We start from the raw sequence: 17,770 nt of genomic DNA on the forward strand, positions 1-17,770 counted from the left end.
GCATGCACATTAATTATTCAATAAAAACTCTTTCCCTAAAATTAAACGGAAGAAGGAATTCATAGGGCCTGGACTCCAGCTTAGGCCTGTTCATGCTGATCATGCTCGGCCACCTTTCCAATGGACTCTGAACTCTGTGTTTAGTGCCTATGAAAACAACAACAGAAGGATAAGACCCCCTCCAGACAGGGGAACCTTGAAGATCGTATCTAGGTTACTCATCGCCTAAGAGAAAACATACACTAATCACCCCTTCCTCTGTATCTATCGGAGTGTGACCTCGGGTTTATTGATTATTGGCTAACTGTTTGACTGTTTGAGCACTTGAGCACATAGCACGTGAATGAGGGGGTCATTGGGATTGTATTTTCCTTGGTTTATGTAAGTCTCAAGGAATTTGGAGTGGTGGGTTCAGACACGTACGCATGGGGTATAAAAGATTTTCACAAATGCTGGTCGGGGTCCTTGGCTAAGAGGAGACTCTGCCTTGGGCCCGGGGGTGTAATAGACTGCACTCCACTATCTGCATTGTCCTTCTGAGTGAGTTTGTTTCCCGGAACGCATGGCTACAACAAAACTATACTTAAAAGCTATATTTTAAATTAATCCAAAAAGTCTTCTGCTCTGTGACCTTTCTCATTTGCCAGTTTGCAGGGAACCACATTATCAGTTGTTAAATTCTTAAGTAAAGGAAACTTCTTGTAAAGAAAATCCAAAGTGTAATTAGTTTAGTTTAGAGACTATAGATTATACTTTAGTTTAGAGACTATATCCCATGGGTGGAGGAGCCTGGTGGGCTGCAGTTGATGGGGTCGCTAAGAGTCAGACATGACTGAGCGACTTGACTTTCACTTTTCACTTTCATGCATTAGAGAAGGAAATGGCAACCGACTCGAGTACTCTTGCCTGGAGAATCCCAGGGACGGGGGAGCCTGGTGGGCTGCCGTCTATGGGGTCGCACAGTGTCGGACACGACTGAAGCGACTTAGCAGCAGCAGCAGCAGAGACTATAAAGTAACATATCTTATTTTCATTTTGGAAATTTTCTTATCTTTTTTTAATTGAAGTAAATTTGACACATAACATTGTATAAATTTAAGGTGAAATGTTGTATAATCCAGAGTCACAAAACACACCTCGGAGGACACTCAAGACAGTGGAAAGTGAAAGTGAGTCCCTCAGTCGTGTCTGATTCTTTGTGACCCCGTGGACTCTGCAGTCCACAGAATTCCCCAGGCTGAAATACTGGAGTGGGTAGCCTTTCCCTTCTCCAGAGGATCTTCCCAACCCAGGAATCAAACCCAGGTCTCCTGCATTGCAGGTGGATACTTTACCAGCTGAGCTACCAGGGAGGCCCCTCAAGACAGTGGAGTACAGTTTATTATGCCAGCGGGTCCAAGGGGAATCAGTTCACAACAAGGACCCTGATGTTTCTGAGAGGCCCAGTTTTATACCCCCCACTAAGTGACTGGTCACATGTTAGCAACCTCTTTGTTGTATATGATTGAGTTTTACAACAAGTGGGTGCTAGGAGAACAAACAAGGTTAAAGCTTGGGGGGGGGGGAACAGTGATTATACATAAAGGGGGGTGTCTCCATTATTAATCTAACAGGGGCTACCTGACCTCAGCTACAATCTCCGTTTGTCATCTGTAGGGAGGGAAGACGTCACTAGGAGACCTGGTTTACACTAGCAATGGTTTCTTCACTCTTGGGCAGGGTTCAGGCCCAGTTCACATCCTGTCTGTAAGACGGATGACAGGCTTCAAGATGGAGTCTCTCCTGCTTTCTTCACACTGGCCCCAACAATACAACATGTTGATTAGATACATTTATATACTGTAATCTGATTCTCATGTAGTACTAAGACCACTATCACATTACATAATATTCATTTCTTTTTTGTGTGTGATGAGAATAAAATCTAGGAAGGGATTATTTCATTTTCAGATCAGACACCTCTTTAGCACTTTCTCCCTCAATTAAGCTGCACCTGTTTTGAGATGTGCAGTGAGCAGTATGTGAGAGCCTGGGCTTCTGGAACCATGTAGGAAGTGGAGAAGTATGTAGGGGGTTTGCTGTCAACAAACTTGCAGTGTTTCTTTATCAGAAATGTCACATATCAGAACACAGGTGACCAAGTGGTGTGTCAGAACATAACTTTCAGTTTATGGCAAACTGGCATACACCAATTTTAGATCCCTTAAGAATCATTAATAAGAACCTCACACCCCCTGCCTACCACAATCCCCCATTAACAACCCAATTTGCATTTATCTCCACTAAGGGGCTTCCTAGATGATGCTAGCAGTACAGAACCCGCCTGCCAATGCAGGAGACATAAGAGACACAGGTTCAGGCCCTGGGTCAGGAAGATCCCCTGGAGAAGGAAATGGCAACCTGCTCCAGTATTCTTGCCTGGAGAATCCCACGGAGAGAGGAGCCTGATGGGCTACAGTCTATGGGGGTCTCAAAGAGTTGGGCATGACTTAAAGTGACTTAGCACTTAGCACAAGGGAGTAATACCAACCAGTAAACACACCCAGACAACAGATGTTCCAGGATTATCATTTAAAGATGTCTCAAACCTTTCATGCATGTACTCAACAGTGGTTTCAAGACAGTAAATTCTAATTTTGAATCCTAGAAGGATGATCTTTTATCAATGAAAAACAGCTTCACTTACAACAGGAAGATATGTTAAGCCAGGAAAAAATATTTTTGGTTCAAATGCTCATAGAATTATATATTGAGAAAATCCAACTTGTTCAGCCTATGCAGAAAACTTCCAAAGGAACATATACAACATAAATTTTACATTGTATTTGATTTCACAATTCAATAAATGTTTGTAAAAACCTACATTTGTGGAGAATTTTGATGATTCATTTGAAAACTACATTGACAATGACAGAATCATTTTCATCCTAGAAATATGGGTACAACTTGTGAGGTCCAGATTTTGACTGTGGGGCAAGAACTGTTGAGGTCTTAAATTGATCATTACCAGATTAAAGAAGGAATAACTTGCTTTGTACAGAGCACAGTATATAGTCAACTAAAGGGTAATCTTTGTAAGTTTAAGGTCTTGGACTTTTGTACAGAACTGCTATTTATACTGTGCTTGAAAAGGAAATCACAAATGATGATGATGATTAATGATAAATATAGCATTTATTGAACACTCACTAGTGCCAGACACCCTTAAAAGCATTTAACTCATTTAATCAACAAATAAACTTAACCAGTGGATAAATGCTGAGATGGATCTCCTGATCTTAGGCACTTCTATTGGACCACTGCGGATAAGATACTAGAGATGGGTAAGATACCCTAGGACTTTTTGGAGAAGGTCAACTTTGACTGAATCCCTGGAGGTGGCTGGTTTCAGGAAGAGCACACCTAGCTAGCTCAGATGGACATTAAGACAAGAGCTTGGTTGTTTTCCTTGCAGCCAATTTAACAAAGCTTCACTGAGGCTTTAGTTCCACTGGTTTCTTTGTTTTCTTTTTACGCTGATCATCCACCTTGTAATAGAAAACCCAAGCTGTTTCCCCAAAAGGCACTATTACCTGTCTTGGGGATGTAGGGAAACTTGGAGGGTATGTTTTGAGCTGTTAGTTTGATTGGAAAGGAGTATTCACTAGCAGTGACTGGAAGAGTGAGGGACGTTAAGTGCCCTAAAAGGTGAGATAATCCCACACAGTAAAGAACCATTTTATCCAAAATGTGCATGGCATTTCTGAGAAACACTGCAGGTGATTCAGATCCTCCCCAAGAGAGATCCAGGGAGGTTTTATATTGGCAGGCCTGTAATAGAAGATGCAGTGGAGAGCAATTCATAAAATCAAGTCTGGAATATTTTTTCCAAGTGTTTTTTTTTTTTTTTTAGAAATTGTTAGACTCCAGTGAGAAGGCAATGGCACCCCACTCCAGTACTCTTGCCTGGAAACTCCTATGGACAGAGGAGCCTGGTAGGCTGCAGTCCGTGGGGTCGCTAAGAGTCGGACACGACTGAGCGACTTCACTATCACTTTTCACTTTCATACATTGGAGAAGGAAATGGCAACCCACTCCAGTGTTCTTGTCTGAAGAATCCCAGGGATGGGGGAGCCTGGTGGGCTGCCATCTATGGGGACGCACAGAGTCGGACACGACTGAAGCGACTTAGCAGCAGCAGCAGCAGTAAGAATGAATATTATAGCACAATAATTTGTTAAATAATTTTTGTGTAATGCATCTTTGCTGTGGAGATTTCAGAAGTAGAAGGAAAAAGGATAACCCTCACGAGTATGTGTATATCCTTCTAGACTTTACTATGCATGTTAATTGCACAACGATGATATCACGAAGACATCACACAATTTTTTAATTGCCTTTTTTTAGTATTTGCATGGAAGGAAGGAAGTTTCGTAGCCTCAGATCAGTACTCTCTACTTGTAAATTTTTGAAGTTTTTAAAAGGATTTTATATGGGAAAAGACATCAAATACTTACATTTCAAATAGCAGTAAGTGTTACTGATATTTTTTTCAGTGTTTTATTTATCTTTGCATTATTCCAAACAAGATTGGAAGTGATTTATTTACATCACATGTCAAAACTGACTTTTGAAGTAGTGCTTTGGTCAGTAAGATAAGGGCATTTCTGCAGACTACTATCATCGCGATAGCTTTCCTCCACTGATTCTCTAAGGCATTAGGCAGCAGTCTCTAGATACTTTTATGCTGTCTATTGATTTGAGAGTTTCTAAGTTTTCACAGTTCCTCCTGAGCAGTGCTCTCCCTCCAAATCCTGATGCCTGAACTTTCCTCTAATGATCATTTAATAGGGAGCCAGTTCTCAAGGGAATTGTCATGCTTCAACAATTTGCTTTATCTGTTTGGTAGTGGCAAATTGTTATATTGTTAGTGCACTTTTCTAATTAGTATATATTCTTTTTGATCCACTCAATACGGTATATTTTTCTTTAGAATTTAGAATTCTTCTTGGTGGGGAGGATAAAAATAGAACTTTATGCTCTCTTTTTGCACAGGCGATATTCTGGTAGGAAGCCTCACGCCTTGTGCCACTGGTACTAGTCCTTTCTTTGTTAGTTGAAAGCCAGGGAAGGAAAGGTCAGGTCCCACTTCCTCTGTCAGTGCTAGACCGTTGCCCTCTGTGCTCTCTGGAGGGGCCAGAGAACTAAGGAAGCTGAAGGATGGCTGGAGGATATTTCAAACTAATTAATTGCGTTGTTCATGTCTTCCACGTGCCTCAGCGTGAGTTGCAACTGACTCAACTAACTCTATCAGATTCACAGGCCAGTTAGGAAATGACTTATAGCTTTACTGACATAGTTTACACATCGTATATTTTCTAGAATTGATGACTCAATTTAGCAAGCGTTTATTTACAGACATAATGGAAAATAAGATACTATAAAATTTAAGAGTACTTTTCTTCCTTTTCCCCAAATATTCAGATTATGAATAATTTTCATTTTCTTTCTTTCCTATTGTATGTTGGCTTTTTGTTTGTTTATTTATATTTTTGGTCCAAGGGTCCATGTTGTAATATAAAGCTCACTGTGAGAATAGGTTCTTCTTCCTAAAATATAACTAAATCTCAGAAGCAATTGGCTTCAAGTGGAGTTTGAATTCTTGTCCCCAAAACGTTTTACACAATTATTGTTATAGCCCTGGGATTTTGGTAGTTTAGATGGGAAAGAATTTGATGTTAGGATATATGTGGTTTATAGTAGTTTTTACAGAAGTGACTGTGATAGGGCAGGCAGGCAGGCAAATGGCTTATTAGAACACATCTGCTAATATAATGGAAACTATTACTTGGAGAAAAAGAGTAAATCAAATAAATCCAATGTTCACATTTGAAGAATTTCTGAGTTTGATCAAATTCAAACCGATTATACTATTTTAAAAATTATTTTAAATTGCGAACTATAAATATCAGTCCAACCATTTATCAGTGGAATGGTTTTGATTTTTTTCCTGCTAAGTCTGTTAAGACCAGTGTTTCTCAACCCTGACTACATATTAAAATTTACCAGAGGTCTGTGACAGAAGATTCGAACAATCCTGATGTCCAGGTTGCACCTTTGACCATGATCTGTGGCAAAGAGACCCAGGCCTCAAAGTTTTTCTAAAGCTCCCTAGGTGATTCTAATATGCTGCCAACTGCTTTAATATATTACTACATTTTCATGTATATTGAACTGAAAGGTTGGCCTTTAAAAAACATTTTTTTTTTTTTCTATTAGAACAGTAGACTTTGCTTCTCAGCCACTTGAAGTTAGGCTCTCAGCACAGGAATTAAGTGCTTTCCCATGGAGGGAGGATGTTCAGTTTGGCTGACCTCGAGTACAAGCAGAGCCACAAAGTACTTTATTTATCTTTTCCCTGGGCTCACAGCAATCATTACACGTGAATATGTTTATTTATCAGAATAATAAATGAATGGTTCTGCAGTTTTGTTTCAGATTCATATGTAAGATTCTCAGCATTTTCAAAGAAGGGCCTTTCAAAGACTTAAAACTTCAAAATTTCCTGCTTTTTGTTTTCTACTCATATGTATGAGTTTTGGCAGGGAAAATTTTCATTGACTAAAATCAAAGGGAGAAATAGTGAAAAAAAATTTAAAAACAACAAAAATCCCAGATATTTCAAGCAGAATGAAGAGCTGCCAATTGAGCCCCTTACTTAGAAAGAAAAATATGGGAATGTGGTATTCTTAGAATTTACCACCATCTGAGAATCTCATATTTGTTGATCAAACCAATAGGTTCATCCCTAGAAAATGAAGAATCTGAGCTTTCTCTCCACCTTGAGAATAATCCCTTGAATAAACACAGCTCACGCTGCAGTCAGACACCAACTGAAAGAAAGAAGCATCTTTTAATAATGGAGGCATGTGGAACTGGACAACTTCAGTGGACAGGGATAAGCTGAGAAGGAAAATTGTTTAATTTCAGAGAAGACATGGAGCTACTCTCTGGGCTGACCCAGGTTGTCTCAGATGATGAGTGGCTATAGAGATGACAAAGCTTTATTGGTCTGAAACAAATATAGAGAAAATAAGCTTCACTTGTTCTTAGTGGGAAAAAAAAAATGTGTGTGCAGTGAATTTCCTCCTAAAGATTGGAGCAAGTAGCCTGCTGTCAGTATCCTAAATACATCACCTACAGAGAGATAAGGACTCCAGAGTCATCTTAAGCTGTGCCCTCTAAATAATGCTAAATGAAGGGCTGAAGAAATCACACTACCCAGTAATGCTTTAATGTAACACTTTACTTTTTGGTGGCTCAGCAGTAAAGAATCCGTCTGCCAATGCAAGAGATGCATGTTTGATCCCTGGGTCAGAAAGATTCGCTGGAGAAGGAAATGGCAACCCACTCCAGTATTCTTACCTGGAAAATAAGATGGACAGAGGAGCCTGGAGGACTACAGTTCATGAGGTTGCAAAGAGTTGGACACAACTGAATAACTGATCAACAATTCTTGCATATCTGATCATCCTGGACAAGGTCCCTTCTGCTCAAGAAGGTAGTCTTCTCAAGACTAAGACTTTAGTATTAAGCCTTGTCACTTGATAGGGAATTAAGGGGACCACATCTGAACAGTGAACTTATTTTTATTTAAGCAGTATTCTAAAGGAGATCAGTCCTGGGTGTTCTTTGGAAGGAATGATGCTAAAGCTGAAACTCCAGTACTTTGGCCACCTCATGTGAAGAGTTGACTCATTGGAAAAGACTCTGATGCTGGGAGGGGTTGGGGGCAGGAGGAGAAGGGAACGACAGAGGATGAGATGGCTGGATGGCATCACGGACTCAATGGACATGAGTTTGGGTGAACTCTGGGAGTTGGTGATGGACAGGGAGGCCTGGCATGCTGCAATTTACGGGGTCACAAAGAGTTGGACATGACTGAGAGACTGAACTGAACTGAACTGATGGAAACCCATAGGACCTTTCAGTATTAGTACCAAGCAGGTTTGTGTGGGATTTGGCTATAATAATACAAGAGGTTTGCTGGAAAAGTTAAGATGATACCTTTCATCTGTGTGAAAACTTAAACGTTAAAGAAACATGATTTAATTTCATGTTACCCTTAGACTTTTTTCTCCAAGGTTGTTTAATGTATTCCAAGTAAGTATGGGAAAAAATTTAAAGTAAACTTTTCTGTTTGAATGTCAGTAACCCAAATTGTTTTAGATGCTTGCATTCAAGTCATTGCACCAGTAATAGACTCTTGCACTCAAGAATCCATTTTTAAATACCGAAATATCCAGAAACTGTCTTCCACATTGAAAATTCAGAAGGGATGGAAATATTAACAAATATGTTGCTTTTTATTGGACTATAAAGTGCATGAGAAGGACTTCAGCAAGAAAATTAAAAACCTTTTTAAAATTTAGCTGTGTATGTAGTTTAAATATATAAATCTATTCAAGGATACACTGTGAACCAGATGAACCAAATAAATTATACTTTGAATCATAGTAGATTTGGGGATAATACTATTGCTAGTATTGCTGATTTAGTTACACTACAGATATACTCCTTTTGTTGCTGTTGTTGATAACTTTGCAAAATATAGGAAATAGGAATTGGTAGGTGTTTACAATTTGAAGTCAACTGTATCAGAGCAAGGATGAGTTAAACGTCTTTTCTTGAGATAATGCATTTATGGGGTTTGACACAAAGAAAAATAGCTAAGATTCTACAACTCAGAAGAATCAAGAGATACTGCAGTAACATAAAATTGACTTTTAATGTTTGTTTACCAGTTCATTGTATCTTACAGAAAATGAAAACATTTTTTTTTTTTTTTGTAATACAGATATGGTTCTTCTCAGATTTGTACTCAGTAGGTATTAAATGCCTTTAAATACTGACTTCCTTTTAATCAGGTGGCTTAATAATGACTTGTATTTTTCATTTCTTTCATTGTACATCATTGCTAAGCTGGCAGTAGTGAGCTACGGTACAGTTAACTTCTCAACACAACTATGTCAGTTATCCACTGATCATTCTTTATGTATTCTATGCTGAGAATGAATAAGCGATTCCCTTTTCATCCTTCCCTCCTTAGTGGTCAACTACTCCTTGAGACCACCATATTCTTTGGAGCACTGAAATCAAGAAACCCAGTATGGCTGCCAGCAACCAAATTGGAATCTCCTTTGAGACTACTTCTAATTGCCAAAATAATAAGCAACTACATTATTGCATAAAATAAAACTTTAACAGGTACCGGCCCCCTTTCTATGAAAGAAAGTTTAAATTTACAAATACCATATTTGACTAGAAATTACTGTGATAAAACATGGCAGCAGTTGGTAAAAAATGGCTTCCAGTGTTAATGTAACTAACTTGTTTTCATTCTTATACTGCCTTTTATAGGTATCATTTCTTTTGTCTATTTTTTCAAATGTAGGCTTGTCAGTGAAATATGCAGATATACTTTGTTCCTTAAATGGGCCAAGTGTTAATTATGAACGAAATGATCAAAGCAAGATTTCCTAACCAGACTCCCATCTCATCCCTCTGTTGTTCTTAGTACCCAAGTCTGAGTAGCAATTGTTGAATTAGCCAGTGTTAGCCAGTGTTGTACCAACTTTACGTTAGGAATTGTGTTAGTATAACCTTTTTTTTCCAGACACTCTCAGTGAAGTATCTTGAGGAATGAAATAGGAAAATAGATATTTGGTGAAAATGGCAAAATAAGAATATTAAAAAGAAACACTTATTCAAGGAGGAGTCCAAAAGGGTATGGGAATTCTGATCCTTTGGGAGAAGTCAGAAGATAAAAATTCTGCCCAGCAGTATTCATTCTGTTAAGATTTTTTTTCCCCAAGCATGGAAAAATGGTGTGCAGTCAGTATAGACTTTAGTCAGCTAACAGTCACTCCAAAGATTTTTATCAGCACCAATTCCTATACTAGTAAGTATTCAAAAGTTAAGAAATGTTACTATGCTTAATATATAAAGGTAGAGTTTTGCAGCAATAACTGAAATTTGTATATCTGCTTCAATAGAAATTTCTTTCCACTTGTACTTCCAATAAGATTCTTGTAATGTGAGTAATAATCATTCAAGTATGGATTTCCTCTAGTGAGCTGACCTCACTTTTGAGGTACTAGAGTCACTGTTTTGGAGATAGTCCCTCTTTAAATAATATATTCATATTATCTTAGATCATTCAGGTATTTTTAATTTAGAAGTTTGAATTCTATTTGTATCAGCAGTGTTTGAGTTAAACTATACAATCTCTTTGGATTTGTATTTTTGTACAATTTGCATATCCAACCTACTGTAAAAATGTGCATGCATACATTCTCATCTTTTAATAGCAAAGCATCTGAAAATTTCCAGATATGCTTTTGACAGATGAAATGATCTACTTTTATTTACAATATTCTGCCTAGATAATATATGAGTATAGTTATGGTTTCATGGACTTCCAATTGTCCTATACCTTCCACACACATAACTCTACATTTATAGAGTAAATTTATTAGAATTATTACAGAGCTTTGAAGGCAACCACAATCAATTCAGGAAACAGATTTATTTACTCATGTTCATGGGAGGAAAATCTACATAAAAACATTCATGAAAGCATATCAGCTATGTCATACTTGGATTATTATCCTAAATCCCATTTATTAGAACTCATTGTCAAACAATGGGAAACCATGAAATGTAATTTGAATACAAATATTGGTCCCTGTGGGGTTTCAACACTCATAAAAATATAGGAAAACCGAGCTTTATTTAAGATTGGAGCTGCTAATGGGGAAAGTTGTTTTTTGAAGCTGGTCTTACCCTTTCATATAAAGCCCTGAAGATTTTAGTGTAAACTCTTTGACAGCTTCAGCATTTCATTTAAGCCTGATGATGATCAGCAAGAAAGTGACATCCATAACTGTTCACATTTTCTATATGGAGAAAGGTTAAAACTACTTTGTTGACTTTTTTACCCAAACACAGGCACCAGTTGGACTTCCTAGTCTATATACAAATAGGAATAATAAGAATTCTGAAAGTTGGGTTCTTATTTCTTGGTTAGGCAAGTATAGTTATTTATTCCTTCTATGATTTAAATTTTTGTCATGTCATGTAAATAAGAAGGAAATATTAAATATTTTAAAGTTAATTTTATAGGACAATAACACTTCATAGGCTAACATAAAATCAAGCTGCTAAATTTTACAATTTTTCTGTCCAGCAGTTTATCTATATAACTGCCCTGAGTAGATGCTAAATGCTGCTTAGCAAACGGCCCTTAGAATTTAAATATAATTCAGTAAAGCTACTCAAAAGAAAACAGTTCTTCTCAGGCATGTATAATTTTAATTAGAAGAAGGTAGGAATCTCTCATTGGTTATATATGATCTGCTGACTTTAGTTTCATACTTCATATAAATGGGGGTCTTAAGGGGTTTTAACTGTGCTTGTTATACATTGAAGTCCATCTGATTTTTTTTTTTTTTTGGTCAAAAAGGCAGGATTTTAAAGAGTAAAATATTCTGACTATTGGAGCTTTGAAATATTTTAGAAAAGTGTAGATTGTTCTCTTGCGAAACTAAGTGTTGTGCAACCTCTCAGAGCCTCAGTTTATGTAAAGAAGCCTATATTTCAAATCTGTTGCTCTAATCTGTTTATTGTAGTGCATTTCAAAATTGTACAAACATGTAAAATTTGTGCTTGTGGCAGCTGCTGCTCTGAGTAGCTTTACTTTCCTTAGTTTAATCCTAGCAATCCTCAAGCTATTGCATGCCCCGATCATGAAAGGATACTTCACTGGGATGATGTAGCCTAAACAGTTTGGCTCTAAAACCTCCATATGTAGTGCTTCCCTTAAAATTATATTAATTTATAATATATATTGAATGATAATAGCTTTACAAAAACAAATTAATGAATTGGTCTTTATGAAAATGACTCTTTACAGTAAGTAAAAAAGGGTTATCACAGTTTTGGTAACTTGCATGAGTTCATATTGGAAAAAAAAAAAAAAAACCTTTCACTTCACATGTTCTTAATGACTTTCAAACTGATGTGCTTTAGGGGCACGCTCAGTTGTATGCTCTGAAGCAGTAGACACCATACAGCTTATGCTTTTTGTCTGGGAAACCCACGAAGCGCACTGCAGCCTCGCTAGGACTGCAGCGCCTTCTTGGCCTAGAGATGGGGTAGCGGACACTGCCGTCTGCCAACCAGCCTGCATCGCAACGGTCATATCCCAGAAGTTTCCAGGCAGCGAATATCTGGCCCACTTTAGCAATCTGAGCACCATCATTGAGACAAGCCTGCACCGCTTCGTCGTAGGTCAGCTTGGTGGGGTGGATCAGGTAGTAAAATCGGCCTGCAGAGAGAAGGAAAGAGGGTCAGTGGGCCTGTCTGGAGCTCAGCCCAAGAGAGATGGAAAGAGCCCCAAATGGAAGTGTTTCTCAATGCGGGGGGATATAGAGCAGTGTCTGTAGAGGTTCTGAAACATAGGCTAGTCAGTTAAAGGCAGTAACCCTAGATCTCTCTCCATTAAATTAGTTTTTTCCTTGCCCCTTAGTGTGTGTTCAGACATGCCCTTTTAGAGCGGTGAAAAAGAAAGGGGAAATGACAGATGCAGTCTCTGTTAGCCAATTAGTGGCTAAAAGGGCCCTTCTGTGGCATTAGAGAAGACAGAATTCCATGTTAAAAGCAAGAGCTATTTAAATTCTAGCTGTAGCAAGACTGAAGCCCAGCACAAGTTTCTGGAGAGGCAAAATTTGAATGTGAAAGGATCAAAAAACATTCCTGACAGAAAAGTCCATTTTAAAAAAATCAAAAGCCCTCAAGTCCTTTTCATTACAGGTATCAATAAGGCATTATTCTTATTCAAAGACTACAGTATGAAAATGCAAAACATACAGGAAGTCACTTGCCATAAATAGTACGGACTTAGAATGTGAACCCAGTCTGTTCACTCACTAGCAGAGAGGAAAGGAGTTAGTTGTTTTTTCCAACTTCCCTCTGTAGGAGCTCGGACACCTAACCATTTCTTGATTTCACAAAAAAGAGCAAGTTAGCCTCAACCACTTACCTCAGTAGTGTTCATTACTGAGATTCCTTCAATTTGTACTAAATATGCATAAGAAGTATATGACACCAACTAACTAAAGTCATAGGCACCTACCAGTGCAAGATTTTCTCAGATTTTTAGTTTCAGGTAGAACAGGATCAGACTCTTACCAGGTTACACATTGTCACGTGATACCCTCCTGAAAAGTGAAAGTCGCTCAGTCGTGTCCAACTCTTTGGGAGCCCATGGACTATACAGAATACTGGAGTGGGTAGCCTTTCCCTTCTCCAGGGGATCTTCCCAACCCAGGTCTCCCACATTGCAGGCGGATTCTTTACCAGCTGAGCCACAAGGGAAGCCCAAGAAAACTGGAGTGGGTAGCCTATCCCTTCTCCAGTGGATCTTCCCAACCCAGGAATCGAACCAGGGTCTCCTGCATTGCAGGTGGATTCTTTACCAACTGAGCTATCAAGGAAGCCCTGATACCCTCCTGCCTCTCTTCAAATATAGATTATTGAAGTCTAAATTAGTGCTTGTCAGTTCTTTCTAGACTGCTGCTACTACTGCTGCTAAGTCGCTTCAGTTGTGTCTGACTCTGTGCGACCCCATAGACCGCAGCCCACCAGGCTCCGCCATCCCTGGGATTCTCCAGGCAAGAACACTGGAGTGGGTTGCCATTTCCTTCTCCAATGCATAAAAGTGAAAAGTGAAAGTGAAGTTGCTCAGTAGTGTCCGACTGTTAGCGACCCCATGGACTGCAACCTACCAGGCTCCTCTGTCCATAGGATTTTCCAGGCAAGAGTACTTGAGTGGGGTGCCATTGCCTTCTCCGTCTTTCTAGACTAAAAGGGTATAATTTGGAGAACGGGTAGTGGTCATGAGAGCATTAACAGAGGGTTAGTTCTATCACCTGTACCCGAGGCTGGCAAACTATAGCATGTGAGTCCAATGAGGTTTTATTAGAACACAGCCACACCCATCTGTTTAAGATTGTTCATGGTGGCTTTTGTGTTGTAGTTTACAAAGCTACATGAAATAGGTGCAACAGAGAGCATATGGCCCACAAAGCCAAACATATTTACTGTCTGACCTTTTGTTGATCCCTGATCCCTTTCTGTTTTCCCCATAGCATATCAACAGGCACCTAAAATGTAAAATAATGGGACCTGGGCCAGCCTCATGGGTTTGCAACCTGCACAGTTACACTGGGCCTCATGCTTGATTTAATGTTCTACCGTGTCATCTTAAAATTCTTAATAATTTTTTTTTTTTAACAAGGAGCCCACATTTTCATTTTGCACTAGGCCCCACTATCACATCACTGGTTCTGAAAGAAGCAAGATAGGGTTGGGAGTTGTGCTGAATTCAACTAATCAGTCATCAGTACTGATGCAAACTGGATCTCTCACTTCTGCTTTTGCTTCCAGTGTTATTTCTACTTAATTTTCTTGCAAACTTCTCTTAATCAGAGCTCTCTCTTTATCCAGCTCTCTATCCTAAGCTTTGCTGATGATCTATGAATACATTGACATTGTAATTTAAAGAAGAGCATGACACTGATGCCATCCTTACTTCAATGGAGAGATCTATATCCTATGGAGGGCACACAGTGGCAGCAGCATCTTTGGCAGTAAGAAAAAGACTCCATAAAACATGACAAACTATTTCACAGCAACAGTTGGATGCAATAAAACCAAAGAATCATGGAAATGTGTACTTTTGCTTGGTATCTGTGTGGATTTTTAAACATTATGATATTACAGAGCTTCTCATAATACTTCAAAGATTTTTCTTTTTTTAAGTAGATAAGATTAAAATTTTAATGTCATATCATAGTATGTATTGGTTTCTGGGATAACAAACAAGGTAGTATGGTTAATATCTTACCATTGAAATTGGATGTAAAACAGAAGACATCATATCTGCTTTTATCTTTGTCCCAAAACCCGTAGTTCCTGACGCCAGGGACTGTGTTCTGGCCTCCACAGGGTTCTCTGGGTTTTGTGATGGGATATTGCACAGACCCATCACTGAGCCAGCCAGCGTTGCACCAGTCCAGCCCACTCCGCCAGGCATCATACAGCTGATCAAAGGAGGCAATCACAGCATCCTGGTCCAGACAAGCCTGCTGTGCCTCATGAAAATTGAGATTGTAGCGCCCCAATCGTGGAAAATAAGGGAATACTACACCTGTCCAAAGGAGAAAGCAAGGACTCATTAGTGGCACAAATAGTAAGAACTATAAGCAAATCCCACTTGAGTGGGGAGAACAGAATCACCATCAGATGAAGTAGCAGCTTTTTGTTCAAGTTGCAGTGTTTTCTAATGGTCCCATTTCCCTTCAAGCCTCTCAGCTCTGAGCATTTCACAATGAGCTATTTGGTCTGGTAACTGCAGTGATTTATCTGTTTTGCTAAGCATTCAACTCAAGCCTCATAATTCTCCTTTCTGAAATGATTCATCTGCAAATTATAGTTTTCAAGTTGCCCTCCCAGTGAACTTACCTTTTGCATATCTAACAAAAACCTAATTAAGAAGTCTTATTTCTTTTTTTTTTTTTTTTAAATTTTTTTCCGAGCGCCGCGCGCGGACTCTCCTTGCCTCCCGCCCCAGCTTCACAGGGTGTGCAGCCAGCGGCCCTGCGCAGCCGGCGCGCTCCGGACGCGGCGGGCGGGCGGGCGTCGCAGACGCTCGCAGGTGACCCTCCCGCCCCTCCAGTCGAAGCCCACAACGGCCGGCGGGGCTGGCCTCTCCCCTGCGCGCGCGCGCACAAGCGCGCCGCCACCCACACGCCGGGCGCGGGCGCGGGCACGATCACCAAGAAGTCTTATTTCATATTAATAGGGTAATTTTTTACAGTGAGGCACTTCCATAAAAAGCATCCTGGCTCTCTTATTCATTTGTCTCAGCTTTTACTGTAGCTTAACTTAATTTCATTTTTTTTTCTCTCCTTAAACAATACAACTAAAATAAAAGCTTTCATTTTTAAATATTTCTATTACTATTTTTCAGCTTCCGTATTCATGCACTGCAAACTGAAACTAAGTTTTCTAAACATTGATATTGCAAATAGAGAACAAAAGCCTTTAGAAGCTTGTCCTATACAAGGTACGTACAAAATAGACATCTGCCGAATAATTAAATATTTTAGAGGACAAAAACCCTTAGTCAATGTAGCACTTGGTGAAGATATGGCGCTTGACTTTGCCTGGGAATATGCAACAGTTTTCCAAAGCATTTCTTTAGGTTGGTTCAAATCAGATTATTACGGGAGGTGACTGAGCTGTCTCACAACTTTCTGCACAGTTTCTTTAAAGAATAAGGGTTGCATCATAAAAAAACAAAGTTGTATCATTTGCTGGACTTTATGAAGGACCACTGAGTCAAAATGTCTTCTCCATGGTTGCTAAAAGAAAACTAATTTTGCCTTGAATTTTTTATTATAATGAGTAATAATTCATATTTTAGCATGTGGAATGTAAAAAACTGTCTGACTCACACAGTAATTTGGTGGATTATACCAAATGTGCTATTTTACGAGACGGCAGACCCTGTGCAAGATGGGTGCACAATCTACTAATAGTGTAACCAGTTGCACAGGAAATGTTTTCTTTTATCAGTTGTCCTGGAATATTCTACAGGAAGAAATTTCAAGAGCCTAAATCAAGTCGTGTCCACTGAAGGGCTCTGCAGGACACATTTGTCCCTGCAGGGCAGTCCAGCTGGCACCATCCACTAGAGGCAGAGATCCAGGAAGGCTTCCTGATCTCATCCTGCCTTCTCAGGTTCTTGGCTGAGAGATCTGTAAGCGGAATTGGAGCCAAAAGTAAGGAGGAAAAGACTCTCTTGGTTGCCTTTGCCCCCTGTAGAGATGGGGGGATGGGGGTGGGGAAAGCCTGGAGGCGACTCCTTCTAAGAAGGGCTGTGCCCAGGCATCCAACTAAGAGCCCAGTCAGCGCTGAGAAGGAGAAGCTTTAGTGTTCTCAGTCCCCTCACGCTTTGCATCCTCTTTTCTCAACAAGCCCAGGAATGCCAATGGAAAGGAAAATATTTCATTTTTCCAGTAGAGCTTTCCTTGGCAGCTAGACCTTAAGTGAGAGAAAATCTCAATGTATATAGACCTAAATTCAACCATTTAGGTTGAATTCCATTTCTCAAATAGCTCGAGATGGTAACAGTGGAGAAAGCAGGCTATTTTAATTTGTAATAGTTTTAAAGACCTAGGCAACCTCTCAAGTTTTAATTCACCAGACTGATTTGGTGAACTCCCATAGGCATTGGGGAAATTTTTTCTTTAGTCATTTGTCCTTGATTAGCCATTGAATTATGTTTGATTTAGTTCCAAAAACAGTGTAATATATTTTTGAGTTCCTTTTACATTTAACATAATTTTACACAATCATTTCTCAAAGTCAAAGTGTAACCCTATATTAAAATTTCACTCTTTTTCAATGGTGAGAGTAAATGGTCAACTTACAGTAACTCAAAAAATTTACTTAGATTTTAATCAATGTTTGATGCTGGAAAGAACAAATTCCGAGTAAATCAAGGTCAATTTCCACATCCTCACCAACATTTTAAAAGTTTCACTTTATTGTACACATTTTAACAATCAGATGTTTTGTACAAGTGGGAGCATTTCTGGAACATGTTTATTAGTATTTTATTTATTTACTCGTTTTACTTCCAGCTAGTTAAGATTTCAACATC

General features: G+C 39.1%; 1 protein-coding gene and 1 long non-coding RNA gene across 4 annotated transcripts in view; one reads left to right on the plus strand and one right to left on the minus strand.

The window, feature by feature from the left end:
- The window catches only part of LOC139184226 (uncharacterized), an 88,018-nt gene that overhangs the window by 33,653 nt on the left and 36,595 nt on the right, over window positions 1-17,770 (plus strand). Inside the window, exon 2 of one of the 2 annotated variants that reach the window (XR_011567796.1) lies at window positions 16,073-16,168. The exons of the other annotated variant lie outside the window; for it this stretch is intronic. This is a non-coding gene — a long non-coding RNA (uncharacterized lncRNA). The remainder of the gene's footprint in view (window positions 1-16,072; window positions 16,169-17,770) is intronic. 2 annotated transcript variants of the gene reach the window in all.
- Window positions 8,749-17,770, minus strand: part of HAPLN1 (hyaluronan and proteoglycan link protein 1) — an 81,316-nt gene continuing 72,294 nt past the window's right edge. For both annotated transcript variants that reach the window (XM_019965394.2, XM_070794010.1), the window contains 2 exons: window positions 14,948-15,250; window positions 8,749-12,367 (listed from right to left, as the gene is read on the minus strand). In XM_019965394.2, coding sequence (XP_019820953.1) covers window positions 12,078-12,367; window positions 14,948-15,250 — 593 coding nt within the window. In that variant the 3' untranslated portion in view covers window positions 8,749-12,077. The remainder of the gene's footprint in view (window positions 12,368-14,947; window positions 15,251-17,770) is intronic.

This window comes from Bos indicus, chromosome 7 (genome assembly GCF_029378745.1).
Source record: "Bos indicus isolate NIAB-ARS_2022 breed Sahiwal x Tharparkar chromosome 7, NIAB-ARS_B.indTharparkar_mat_pri_1.0, whole genome shotgun sequence".
In the NCBI taxonomy this organism is placed as follows: Eukaryota; Metazoa; Chordata; class Mammalia; order Artiodactyla; family Bovidae; genus Bos; species Bos indicus.